The sequence below is a fragment of the Strongyloides ratti genome (assembly GCF_001040885.1).
Source record: "Strongyloides ratti genome assembly S_ratti_ED321, chromosome : 1".
Lineage (NCBI taxonomy): Eukaryota > Metazoa > Nematoda > Chromadorea > Rhabditida > Strongyloididae > Strongyloides > Strongyloides ratti.
In genome coordinates, this window is record NC_037307.1 from 7,175,390 (window position 1) to 7,189,088 (window position 13,699).

At 24.5% G+C, this 13,699-nt stretch overlaps 2 protein-coding genes across 2 annotated transcripts in view; one reads left to right on the forward strand and one right to left on the reverse strand.

Moving 5' to 3' along the window:
* The window catches only part of SRAE_1000223200 (Immunoglobulin subtype 2 domain and Immunoglobulin subtype domain and Fibronectin, type III domain and Immunoglobulin-like domain and Immunoglobulin I-set domain and Immunoglobulin-like fold domain-containing protein), a gene marked incomplete at both ends in the record, with an annotated part of 39,544 nt that extends 31,293 nt beyond the window's left edge, over positions 1–8,251 (forward strand). Inside the window, 3 exons of the mRNA XM_024649284.1 lie at positions 37–7,551; positions 7,600–8,202; positions 8,247–8,251. Coding sequence (XP_024503177.1) covers positions 37–7,551; positions 7,600–8,202; positions 8,247–8,251 — 8,123 coding nt within the window. The remainder of the gene's footprint in view (positions 1–36; positions 7,552–7,599; positions 8,203–8,246) is intronic.
* Positions 8,252–8,748: 497 nt separating this feature from the next.
* On the reverse strand, positions 8,749–13,183 carry SRAE_1000223300 (Potassium channel family and Potassium channel tetramerisation-type BTB domain and Potassium channel, voltage dependent, Kv family and Potassium channel, voltage dependent, Kv9 family and Ion transport domain and BTB/POZ fold domain and Voltage-dependent channel, four helix bundle domain-containing protein; the record flags this gene model as incomplete). The annotated part of the gene is made up of 3 exons (XM_024649286.1): positions 8,749–9,001; positions 9,076–10,326; positions 13,110–13,183. 3 exons carry the CDS (start codon positions 13,181–13,183, stop codon positions 8,749–8,751), a joined length of 1,578 nt encoding a protein of 525 aa, XP_024503178.1.
* Between the last annotated feature and the right edge of the window lie 516 nt (positions 13,184–13,699).

The window sequence follows — 13,699 nt, forward strand, 5'->3', positions numbered from 1 at the left end:
TAAATATATATAACACATCATTTATCTTTTTTTTAGATACACAATCAAAGGAACAAGAATCAAAAGATAATAATCAATTAAAGGATTCCCAAATTGAAGATATTCAACAATCGAATGTTCAGCAAAAGAAAAGAAAGAATACACCAAAAGCTTTAAAGATTCCAAAAGAAATAAACTCTTTATATGGCGAACCAAGCACCAAAGTTTCAACATTAAATGTTACAGCAGAAATAGAAGCTGATACCCGACTTAAAGATGTATCTCGAATAATTCTTAGTCCAGCTGAACCATTATCAGCTTCTATTAGTGTAAAAAGTCCATTGTATATACAGGATGATAATGATCAAAGAACAATTAAAGATGAACAAGATGATATTCAAAATGATAAAAAGGATAATAATGAAATAAAAAATGACAAAATTAAAAAAATTAAAAAAGTTTTGAAAAACAAAGTCGATGAAACAATAGACGATAAAGATATTAAAAATAAAAAATCAGAAGACATTACAAATGATTCAGAAAAAGAAGTTGACAAATTAAGAAAAACATCTAAAAATGAAGTCATAGATATTTCCAAATCAAAGGTTGATGAGAAAGCTGACGATGAATCTAAACAAGAAGAAACTACTTCTAAACCTAAAAAAATAAAAGATAGCAAAGAATTATCTAAACCTAAAGTCATTGAGAAAGTTGATGTAACAACAAGTGAAGAAATACAAGAAAATGATTCTAAACAAAATGAAGTTGTTTCGAAACTTAAAAAAGACAAAGTTAAAGATACAAAAGAAATTTCTAAACCTAAAGAGGATGAAAAAGTTAAGGATGAGTTTAAAAAAGATGAAGGTGTCTCTAAAATTAAAAAAGAAAAAGTTGAAGAAACAAAAGAAGTTCCTAAACCTAAAGTCGACAAAAAGGTTGATGAAACTAAGATTAAAGATGATTCCAAACAAGATGAAGTTGTTTCAAAACTTAAAAAAGAAAAAACTGAAGATAAAAAAGAGATTTCTAAACCTAAAGAGAATGAAAAAACTAAAGATGAAACTGTCTCTAAACTTAAGAAAGAAAAAATTGAAGAAACAAAAGAAGTTCCTAAACCAAAGGTCGAGGAGAAGGTTACTGAAACTAAAGCAAAAGATGATTCTAAAAAAGATAAGGCTGAAGATAAAAAAGAAGTTACTAAGCCTAAAGAGAATGATAAAAAAGATGAGGCTGTCTCCAAACTTAAAAAAGAAAAAGTTGAAGAGAAGGTCACTGAAACTAAGGCTAAAGATGATTCCAAACAAGATGAAATTTCTTCAAAACTTAAAAAAGATGAGACTGAAGATAAAAAAGAAATTTCTAAACCTAAAGAGGATTCTAAAAAAGATGAAGCTATTTCTAAACTTAAGAAAGATAAAGTTGAAGAAACAAAAGAAGTTCCCAAGCCAAAAGTCGACAAAAAGGTTGATGAAACTAAGGCTAAAGAAACATCTAAAGACGATTCCAAACAAGATGAAGTTGCTTCAAAACTTAAAAAAGATAAGACTGAAGATAAAAAAGATATTTCTAAACCTAAAGAGGATTCTAAAAAAGATGAAGCTGTTTCTAAACTTAAAAAAGAAAAAGTTGAAGAAACAAAAGAAGTTCTTAAACCAAAGGTCGAAGAGAAGGTTGCTGAAACTAAAGCTAAAGATGATTCTAAAAAAGATGAAGTTGCTTCAAAACTTAAAAAAGATAAGCCTGAAGATAAAAAAGAGATTTCTAAACCTAAAGTGGATGAAAAAGTTAAAGACGATTCTAAAAAAGATGAGGCTGTCTCCAAACTTAAAAAAGACAAAATTGAAGAAACAAAAGAAGTTCCTAAACCAAAAGACGAAGAGAAAGTTACTGAAACAAAGGCTAAAGATGATTGCAAACAGGATGAAGTTGCTTCAAAACTTAAAAAAGATAAGACTGAAGTTAAAAAAGAGGTTTCTAAACCTAAAGAGGATGAAAAAACTAAAGATGAAACTGTCTCTAAACTTAAGAAAGAAAAAGTTGAAGAAACAAAAGAAGTTCCTAAACCAAAGGTCGAGGAGAAGGTTGCTGAAACTAAAGCTAAAGATGAAGTTGCTTCAAAACTTAAAAAAGACAAGGTTAAAGATGCAAAAGAAATTTCAAAACCTAAAGAGGATGAAAAAGTTAAGGATGATTCTAAAAAAGATGAAGCTGTCTCTAAAATTAAAAAAGAAAAAGTTGAAGAAACAAAGAAAGTTTCCAAACCAAAGATCGACAAAAAGGTTGATGAAGCTAAGGCTAAAGATGATTCCAAACAAGATGAAGTTGCTTCAAAACTTAAAAAAGATAAGACTGAAGATAAAAAAGAGATATCTAAACCAAAAGTTGATGAAAAAGTTAAAGATGAAGCTGTCTCCAAACTTAAAAAAGAAAAAGTTGAAGAAACAAAAGAAGTTTCTAAACCAAAAGTCGACAAAAAGGTTGATGAATCTAAGGCTAAAGAAACATCTAAAGATGAATCTAAACAAATTGAAGTTGCTTCAAAACTTAAAAAAGACAAGACTGAAGATAAAAAAGATATTTCTAAACCTAAAGAGGATGGAAAAGTTAAAGATGAGGCTGTTTCTAAACTTAAGAAAGAAAAAGCTAAAGATACCAAAGAAGTTTCCAAACCAAAAGTTGAGAAGAAAATTACTGAAACTAAAGCAAATGATGATTCTAAAAAAGATAAGTCTGAAGATAAAAAAGAGACTTCTAAACTTAAAGAAGAAGAAAAAGCTAAAGATGAAGCAGTTTCAAAACTTAAAAACAAAGATACAAAAGAAACTACTAAACCAAAGGTTGACGAAAAAGTGGATAAAATCAAGGCTAAAGATGAATCTAAAAAAGAAGAAGTTACTTCAAAACTTAAAAAAGAGAAGGTTGAAGATACAAAAGAAGTTTCTAAACCAAAAGTTGTTGAAAAAGCTAAAGATAAATCTAAGGAAGAAGAACCTGTCTCCAAACTTAAGAAGGAAAAAGTTAAAGATACCAAAGAAACTCCTAAATCAAACGCTGAAGAAATTGAGAGTAATAATTTACTGGAAGATGATTCTAAAGAGATTTTGCCTAAAGATGATGTAGTTGAAAGCAGAGATACATTGACAATTGACTCTAAACAAGATGAAACTGTTTTAAAACCTAAGAAGAAAAAAGTTAAAGATTCAAAAGTACTTTCTAAACCAGAAATTGATGAAGAAACAATTAATGACGATTCAAATGTTAATGACATATTTGATGAGATTTCATCTAAAAAATTGTCACATGCTAAAGAATTAGATGTTGAAGAAAGTTTTGCTACAAAAGATAAAACTGTGGTTTCAGATGATTTTGAAAATTATGAAATAAATGAAGATGATTCAGCAGATTTTAGTTTTGTAACTAAAGATGATATGGACAATGCCACTGAATCAGTTGAAATGAAAATTAAGAAGAGGCAACCAAGAAGAGGTTTTGCTTTAAAGCCATCATCAAAAGTGTATGGAAAGAGAGGTTCTACTGTTAAACTTGAGTGTGAATTATTCCATGAAAATGATAAAGTAACATGGAAGTTAAACAACTCTGATATTGATGATCCAAGAATTACAATTGAGGAAATGCCTTACTTCTCTAAATTAATATTTAAAGATGTCCTTCCAACTGATAGTGATTCTATTATTGAGTACACAACAAATGATGGTGAGAAAGATGTCTCGGGTCAATCATGTCTTCAAATTGACGATATTCCTGTAAGTTTCATTAAATATCTTGAAAGAAAATATCATGGTGAAGAAAATGGATCGATTGATATATCTGTCACTTTAACATACTCTACTGATAACTTTGAGTGGTTGGTAAATAAAGTTAAAGTTACTGATAGTGAAAAATATAAATTATCACTTGTTAATGATGAATATATTTTACATATTGAAAATCTTGAATACAATGACGGTGGACTTATTGAATTTATTGCAAATAACTCATTAAATTGTTCTGGTAATCTTGAAATTTATGGAAAACCATATATTTTAAATAAAATAAATGATAGTGAGAAAATTATTGGAGACATCGATGACAAAATAACTCATTCATGGGATATTAAGTCTAATCCAGAACCTGAATGTGAAATTTTCTTTAATGATTGTAAAGTTGACATTGGTATTCGTTTCAATGTACAAGTTATTGACAATAAAATAATATTAACAAAACGAAATGTATCTAGAAAAGACAGTGGAGAATATAAGTTACGTGTATTTAATAATTATGGTGAAGATTTTGATACTTTCCATATCTTTATTAATGATGTTCCTTTACCACCAACTTCTGTATATATTAACGAAGTTTGTCATGATGCTGTTACAATTTCATGGTCATCTCTAGATAATAATGAAGATTCCATTATAACAGGATATATTATTGAAATGAAAGAAAGTGATAGAAGAGTTTTTAAAAGAGCTGGTCATACTCATGGAAATAAAATGGAATATACAATTGAAAATCTTGATATGAATACTGAATATCTTATTAGAGTAGCAGCAACTAACAAATATGGAACAAGTGAATTCACAGAACCTATAACTGTAAAAACAAGTTCACCATATAAATCACCAACTATATCATCACCACCTACAATTACAAATATTACAAATAATGGTTGTGAATTAAGTTGGGAAGAATGTACAGAAAATGGTGGATCTGAAATTTATTGTTATGATGTCTTTGGAAATGAAAATGAAAAAGGATGGTTTAAAATTAATTCATCTCCAATATTTACATGTAATTATGTGGTTAAAGGATTAAAATATTCTGATGATGAAAATTTGATAAATTATCAATTTAAAGTTGAAGCAACAAATGGTGCAGGAATTACCTCAAACAGTAATTTACCATCTGATACTTTAACAATGGCTAGAAAGATTTCAAAACCAAAAACTATTACAAACATTCCAATTATTACAATAACAAGTTGTGACTCTGTAACAGTTGATTGGATTTGTTCTGAATCTCCTGAAGATTGTACTTCATATACTATTTACTATAAAAATGAAGAATCTGGAACAGATGTCTGGAAATCTGTAAAAGCATCAACACCACCTGTAGTAATTGATGGATTAAAAGAAGGAATTAAATATATATTTAAAGTATGTGGAGAAAATAATGAAGGTGAAGGAGAATGTAGTGAAATTTGTAAACCAATAAGAATGCTTGCAAATGAATCACCACGTTTCACAAAAACTCTTAGAAATGTTTCTATAGCTAAAAAATCATTATTACAATTGGAATGTCATGCAATCGGAGAACCATCACCAACATATATTTGGTATCATGATAATGTTGAAATAACTCCAGATGACAAAAATGATTATGAAATTTCAACTGAAGGTTTTTGTACTACTCTTAAAGTACATAGAATAAATGATTCACATTCTGGAAGATATAGATGTACAGCAATAAATGAATATGGTGAAGATAAAACAGAATGTAGTGTTAATGTTGCTGAAGTTAGAGCTCATTTTATTTCAACTTTCCCCGAATTCTCTTCTGTTGAAGAAGGATCAACATTTGAACTTGTTTGTGAATTATCAGATGAAGATGCTTGTGTTACATGGTTTAAGAATGGTAAAATAATTAATGAATCAGCAACTGCAAAATATGATATTATTGCTGATGGCTCAATTAGAAAATTAAGAGTTAAAGAAGCAACTGTTTTTGATAGTTGTGATTATACTTGTGTAACTTCTGAAGGTAGAAGAGCAATGGGAGAAGTTGAAGTTTGTGAAAAACCACCATATATTGAAGTTGGACCTCAAGATTATACTGTTACTTCATTTGGTGAAACAGTAAAACTTTCTTGTGTTACAAGTTGCCCTGTAAGAGTTGTTAAATGGTATAAAAATGGAAAAGAAATTTGGCCTCAATCAGGAAAAACTTTCATGAACAAAGAAGATTGCTTATGCTATCTTGATATTTATGATTTCAGTGAAAAAGATATTGGTGAATATAGTGTAAAAATTGGATCTGATGGTGGTGATGTTTCAGCTCCAGCATTTATTAATATGTTGGTTTCACCAGAAATTCAAATTATATCATATAATGGTGATTCAGAGATTCATGTTGGTAAAGACTTATTTATACAAGTTGAACTTTATGGTGTTCCTAAACCAATATTATCAGTTACATTAAACAATGAAAATATAAAATCTATTGGTGGTAAAATTGAAGAATATGAAAATGAAGCTACAATAAGACTAAATCATCTTGAAAGAATACATACTGGAATGTTAAAACTTATAGCACAAAATAGTGTTGGTGTAGAAGAAAAAGGATCTAGAATAAATGTTGTTGATATTCCATCACCACCAACAAATCTTAGAATAAGTGATATTAGACCTACCAAAGTTAAATTAACATGGGAAATACCAGATGATGATGGTGGTTGTCAAATTGATCACTTACTTGTTGAAAGAAAAACTGCAGAACATAATAGATGGAGAATTATACAAAAATTAAAATCATTTAAAGAAGAATATTTAGTTGAAGATTTATATCCTGATGAAGTATATGCATTCCGTATTGTAGCAGTAAATAATGTTGGAAGATCTGATCCATCAAACATTGTTGATTGTATAACACTTGATTGTGACTCAGAAGATACTTCATTAATAGAAGCTTTTATTGTTGATCAATTTTTACAACCACCAAATAAACCTGATATTCAAAGTAATGGATTTTTTGCTGAAGTATCATGGGATGAAATAATACTTGCTGATGAATATGTAGTAGAACGAAAAGAAGAAGATGATAAATTATGGCTTGAATTATGTATTACAGATAAATGTCATTATCAAGATAGAAGTTGTAGAGCTACTGGAAAATATCTTTATAGAATTTCAAGTAAATCAGGAAATAAAAGAAGTTTCCCTGGTGAAGCAACAGAATTTGTATTTTTACTACCAGTAAAAGTTTCTGAAAAAGACATTTCAGTTGACAAACAAATTGATGAAACATTAGATGTTGTCAATAATGATGTTGAAGAAATCACTAATAATATTAGTAACAATATTGAAGAAACTAATAATATTATTAGTAGTGATGTCAATGAGGCTACTGAAATTATGAATAATGAAGATAAAAAAATTGATAATGAATTAATAACAGAAGAATCTAAAGTTGAAGTTGTTAAAAAGAAAAAAGTTGTTAAAAAGAAAAAGGTAGTAAAAAAAGAAGAAGAAGAAAAGTCTATTGTTGTGAAGGAAGAAGAAAATTTACCTACAACTAAAAATAATAAAGAAATTGAACTTTTTGAAAATGAAACAAACATAATTGTCGATAGTGGATTTAATACAAAATTAATTTCTTATTTAAAATGTGGAACACCAACAGATTGTAAATGGTACAAACATGATCAGGAAAAAACTTCTGATTGTTATGTTACTTTTGACAATGAAAGTGTATATTCAATAAAAAATGCTTCAGAAATGGATTCAGGTAAATATAAATGTATTTGGTATGATTGTTCCAAGACACTTGAACAAATATTTAATGTGACTGTTAAAGGTTTGTTTAAAAATTAAAAAAAAATTTTTTTGACTTAAATTATTATAGGAATTCCTACTATTGAAATTTCTGAACCTATTGTTAATGCAAAATTAAATTCTCAGGTTAAGCTTAATATAAATTATAATGGAGTTCCTGAACCAAAAATAACATGGTCATTTAATAATAAAGAAATTGAATCAAATAAAGTGACAAAAATTATAACTAAATCAGGTGAATCAACACTATCTATAAATAGTGTTACAGAAGAAAATGCCGGTACTTATACTATAAATGCAATAAATGAACATGGTTCAATAAGTAAAGAGATTCTGTTAAATATTCAAGGTCCACCATCATCACCAATTGGCCCATTAATTATTTCAAATGGTGAGATGAATTCCTTAAAATTATCATGGAATATTCCCACTAGTGATGGTGGATCACCTATACTAGGATATTGTGTAGAAAAAAAAGAATCAACAAAATCTTCTTGGATATTTATTGATAGAACATCACAGACAAACTTTATTGTTAAAGAACTAAAAGAAAAAATAAAATATGATTTTCGTATATCGGCAGAAAATAAATTTGGAACAGGCTCATATCTTGAGGGTAGCAGTATTATAAATGAAAAAAATCAAAAAGATACAAAATTGAAAAAAAGTAAAGGTTAGTTTAATAACATAATATTTTAATTTTTTGACAACTTTTAGTATAACAATTAATCCCAACTGTTACAAACCATTTTACCTTAAACTAATGTTTGTTGCTTACCCTAATACAAATTTACTGCTTTATATCTACCATCTTACAATACATTCAATTCCACGAGTGCTGTTTTTTTTTTATTAAAAAATTTATATTTTTGAATAACAAATTCATTAATACGATACGACATTTAAATACTTTAAATGAACGATTTCAATTTATAATTTTTTTTTTAAAATTTATAAAAAAATTTAAATTATTTTATTGCCTTTATTAATTATCTAACATGTTCTTTTTTTAAAAATTAACTCAAAAAATGATCCTTTAAAATATTATTAGAATATACAATCATAAAAGTAAATTTTCTTATTGGATTAAAATCAAAATTAAACTATAAAGATATTCTTTATTTTAATAATAACTAAATTATTTTAAAAAAAAATATTTGTACTTTTAAATATAATTTTAATTATTTTGTAAAGAAAAAAATATATTTAATTTCTATTTCTAGAAATTACTATTAGCATTAGTTTTTGATATCATTTGTTTTATTAATTCTTCTTGTCTACTTTGTTCTTCTTTCAATTGTTCTGCCTGTTGTTCATCCTGAGCAACTTTTATAAAATTGTCAACAATAATAGTAATAGGTAACGCAAGGACTAAAACTCCTGACATTATTGCAGCTGATGCTATAATTTTTCCCATAGCTGTTGAAGGAACACTATCACCATATCCTACTGTTGTCATTGTTACAATACACCTATAAAAAAAAAAAATAGAAATATTTATATTTATATATATTTATTTATTTATTATTAATATATAAAAACTTACCACCAATATGCTGCAGGAATTGATGTAAATGGTGTACCTTCTTCATCTTTTTCTAAGAAATATATCATTGTTGAAAAAAATACTACACCAGTTAATAATACAATAGTCATCATTTGTAATTGTTTTTGTGAACGTTGTAATGTCATACCAAATGTTTGTAATCCACTACTAAATCTTCCTAATTTAATAATTCTAATTACTCTTAGTACTCTTAATATACGTACAACCAAAAATGCCCATCTTAAATCTCTTAATTTTTTATCATCAACACCACATAAAGTAAGAAGGAGTTCTAAATAAAATGGTACTATTGCCATTAAATCAACTAAATTTAATGGTTTTAATATAAAATGCCATTTTCTAGGGGCTGCAAATAGGCGAAGACAATACTCTACAGTAAAAAATGCTATACATATTCTTTCTGTAAAAACAAATGCAGGATGTTCTACACGCATTTCTTCTACTTTTTCTATAACAGTAACAGTTCCATTAGGTAAAACAATTGTTTCATTATGTGGTGGCATATATTGTGTAACTTGAAATTCGGGAATAGTTCCAAAGCTAAGGCCTAACACAGAAATTGCAACAAATAAAGTAGATGTTAGTTCAAAAAATTTTGCCTGACCTGAACTTCCAGGTCTTGACAAAAATGTCCACATTCTTCGTCTAAGTTTACCAAAACGTAATTTATCAAAAGTATTATCATCAATTTTTTCTTCTTCTTTTTCTTCAACCTTTTCTTTTGGTATTATATCCGAACAACATGATCCTACATAACTAGTAGGTATTCTCCAAAAATCTAACTCTGATAAAAAGGAGGCTGCACAAATTTCAGGTGGTCTATGAATAACACCAGATGCATAAAATTGGAAGACACAATCAAATATTAGTGGGGATCTTTGAAAAAAATAACTTTCTTCATCTTCTAGATATGCATCAGCTACCTTACATCTTGAATCATGATTTAACTGTAAAAATTTTGATAAAAACCCGGATGCATCATTTCTTAATATTGAATCACTTAATATTAAATATTTTTGACCACCAATATTTAATTTTAAAAATGAAGGTTTTAATTTATCTGGATTTGTTGATGGAATAATTTGATAACAATCACCTCCAGTCTTCCATACATCATCAAGTAATTTGCCATTATTTCTTTCAGCGGTATCCATAGCTTCAGTACGCTTCAAAGGAATCATTCGCTTTTTGTGCTGTTGAGCTGCACCGCTAATCATATTGCCAGTTACCCTAAAAAAAATATAATAATAGAATGAAAAAAATAATAAAATTATTATAATTTTATAATTTTTTAAGTTTGCATGCTTAACAAAATAAAAAAAAAATTTAGACAATTATTTAAGACAAAAAATAACAAAAAAAAAAAAAAGTTTTTTTTACAAAAACAATACAATATTTAAATTTATACATCAAAACTATTTATAATTAAAAACTAAACTATTAATTATATTCATAAATATATAATACAAATATAACATAAATTAACACAAATTTTTGTCCTCAAAACATAAATTTGTAATGAGTGATCTAAAATTTTTGCTTATTCTTGATAAAAATTTATTTATTCTCTTATAACTGTTAGTGATGTTTGATAAAGAATATATGCTAACACAGATTATTTTTAAGAATAATTTGTTAATTTATTTGTAGTTAAAAAGAAAGTGTTCAAGAAGTTGGTCAAGAGTACAGTTATTTTAGATAGTTAAAATTATATATAACAATAAAAGTAATATATTCTTAGTGATGATACTTTTAATGTTTTGCTTTTAGAATAATTTTAACAATTAACACGTAAAAATTAATATATTTTTTTTAATTTTGTTAAGTATATATTTTTTTTTATCAAGTTAAAAAAATGTTACTTTTTTTTTTAATATTTAATTTTTTAAAGGCAAAATTTAATTAAAAAGTTTTAATGATATAATAGATATTTTAAGTGTAGAAATATTATAATAATTTATTAATTTATATTAATAAAAAAATTTTTAGTTACACTTAAAAAAAATTATATAATAAAAATTTTAATATTATTATAATAATTCTTTAAAAATATTTAATTAAAAAAAGGATTTTTTAATTATAACAATTTTAAAAATTTATTTGTTTCATTTTAGAATAATTTTAAAAGAATGTACTTAAATAATTTTATTACTCCTACAGCTTTTATTAATATTATAATGTTATTGTTAAATAAGAAAATAATATTAAAAACTTTTTTATTAAAATTATTTAAATACAAAAATATATTTTAATATTTTTTGAGTGATTTATATAACATTTGTCAATCATTAGCATATGGATGAATAAATTTTCTTAATTTGTCATTTTACATCTTTATGTTTCTTTCATAGAAACTTTTTTAATTAAAACTATATAGTTTTTATGTATGTAAGTAAAAATATATAAATATTACAATAAGATAAAATTTTTAAATTAAGTTAATAGATAATTTGTAAAACTAAAAATAGAAATGATTTTTTAAATTTGAAATACTTATAGTTATTAGTTTTAAATATTTAGGAAAGAAAAATGAATGAATAAAAAAGAACAATTATAAAAAAGATAGTTTTTATATTTATGTAGATAACATAGATAATATATTACTTATAAAATGTTCAAAAAAAAAATATTAATTTTATTTTTTACTTATTTACTAGAGATATTTAAAATTATGTCATAAAATTTTAGTATTTTATATTAATAAAAAAAATATATAAATAGAAACATTATAAGATTAGATAATACTTAGTTATTTATAATATAAGATAATTACACAAATTTTATTGTATTTTATTATGTTTAACCATTCATTAAAAATTTTTAATAAACTCTTTCTATTAATAAACTTTTAATTGTAATAAATTAAATGAATACTATAACAAAATTTTTAACATTATATATTTAAAAATTTGTAAGAACTTTGAGAAATTTTTACAAAATGATCAATTATATATTTTAACAATAGTTTGTAAGCCTCAATGTTTAATGATGAGGTGAACATAATATGCTTCTACTTTTATCAGATGTTTATTTCAAAAATTTTTACTTCTAATATTGTATTAAAATAACCTTTGTATAGTTACATTTTTATAATAATCTTTCGACAATACTCAGAAAAAAAAAAAAGTGTAACTAAGTTAAATTTAACATTATACTTATTCTCTATATTTAACAGTAAAAAAAAATTATTTACTGATTTTGATAAACATTTAATAATGTTGTTTCTAAAATTTAAGTTTATTTTTAATTGATAAGAAAAATAGTAACCCACTACATATACATATTTTTTTTTAATAAAAATCAAAAAATAACAAAACATTTTAATAATATAATTTTTTTTGTGTGTGTATGTGTCACAGAAACAAAATAGTGCATAGTAATTTAAAAAAAATATTAATTGCTCATATAAAATACATTATTAGTTGTTACTAAACATAGCTTATTATTAACAATTCACAATAACAAAGAATATCAAGACGTTTAAATTTCAAAAAATATTTAAAGAACTTAGTTATCCAGATTATTTCTTTAGACATTAACTACTTACATTGAAGATCGCATTCTTATAAAAATTTAAAAATTCTTTACTTTAAAATTAGAATAATTTAAGACAATGAAAATTATTTTAATATAAAAAAAATAATTAATTTAGAAGAATATTTTATTTAAAAATTAGTAATGTTTTAATTTTTTTTTAACCATAAAAAAAAAATTCTTAAAACATATTTTTTTTAACTATTATATAAAAAAAAATATTATTAATAAATATAATTATTAATATATAATAAATAGGTAAGATAAATTTAGAAAATATTTAATAAATTTTATTATTTACATTTATAATGAATGAAATCAAAAAAATCACTAAAATGATTTTTTTTTTAATTATAAAATAGTTAATTTAAATGATAATTCCTAAATTATAAATATGTATATAAATTTTTTTTTTAAAAACCGTGAAATATTTATAAGTTTTATTTTCCTAAAAATAATAGAATATTTTAAAAACTTACAAATCTTGTTGTTCTCCATTACCAAATGATGTAGAGCTATGGATAAATGTTGGAGTTCTATGACAACCTCGCATAGCTGCATTTTTTTTTTATTAAAAAAAAAAAGATTCACTTATAATTTTTGATATCTATATAGTTAAATAACTAATTTAAATTTTATAATATAATAAAAATTAAAATAAAATTTATAAGTAAATTAAATTGTTTTATATAATTTTTAAACTGATCTTTGAAATTTGATACAAACCTTTGAATAGGATATTAAATAAAATATCTTTTTTATAACAATTAAGATATTATTCAGTTTGTTTGAAATATTAAAATGCCACTTCAAGAAATAATATATACCTAACACATATATAACACAAATTATAGGTAAATATATTTTCTTAAAAGAAATAATTTTTGAATATATTAAGACTAAATTTACAAACAAATAAATCTTGACAACCCCTATTTAACTTAACATGCAGTTTGTAACAACAATCATGGAAAATAAATTTAAAAAAAATTTTTTTTTTCTTTTATTTTAAACTTACATCGTAGGCATTTTGATTCATAAAATAAAATTATTTAGTTTGCATTAATTT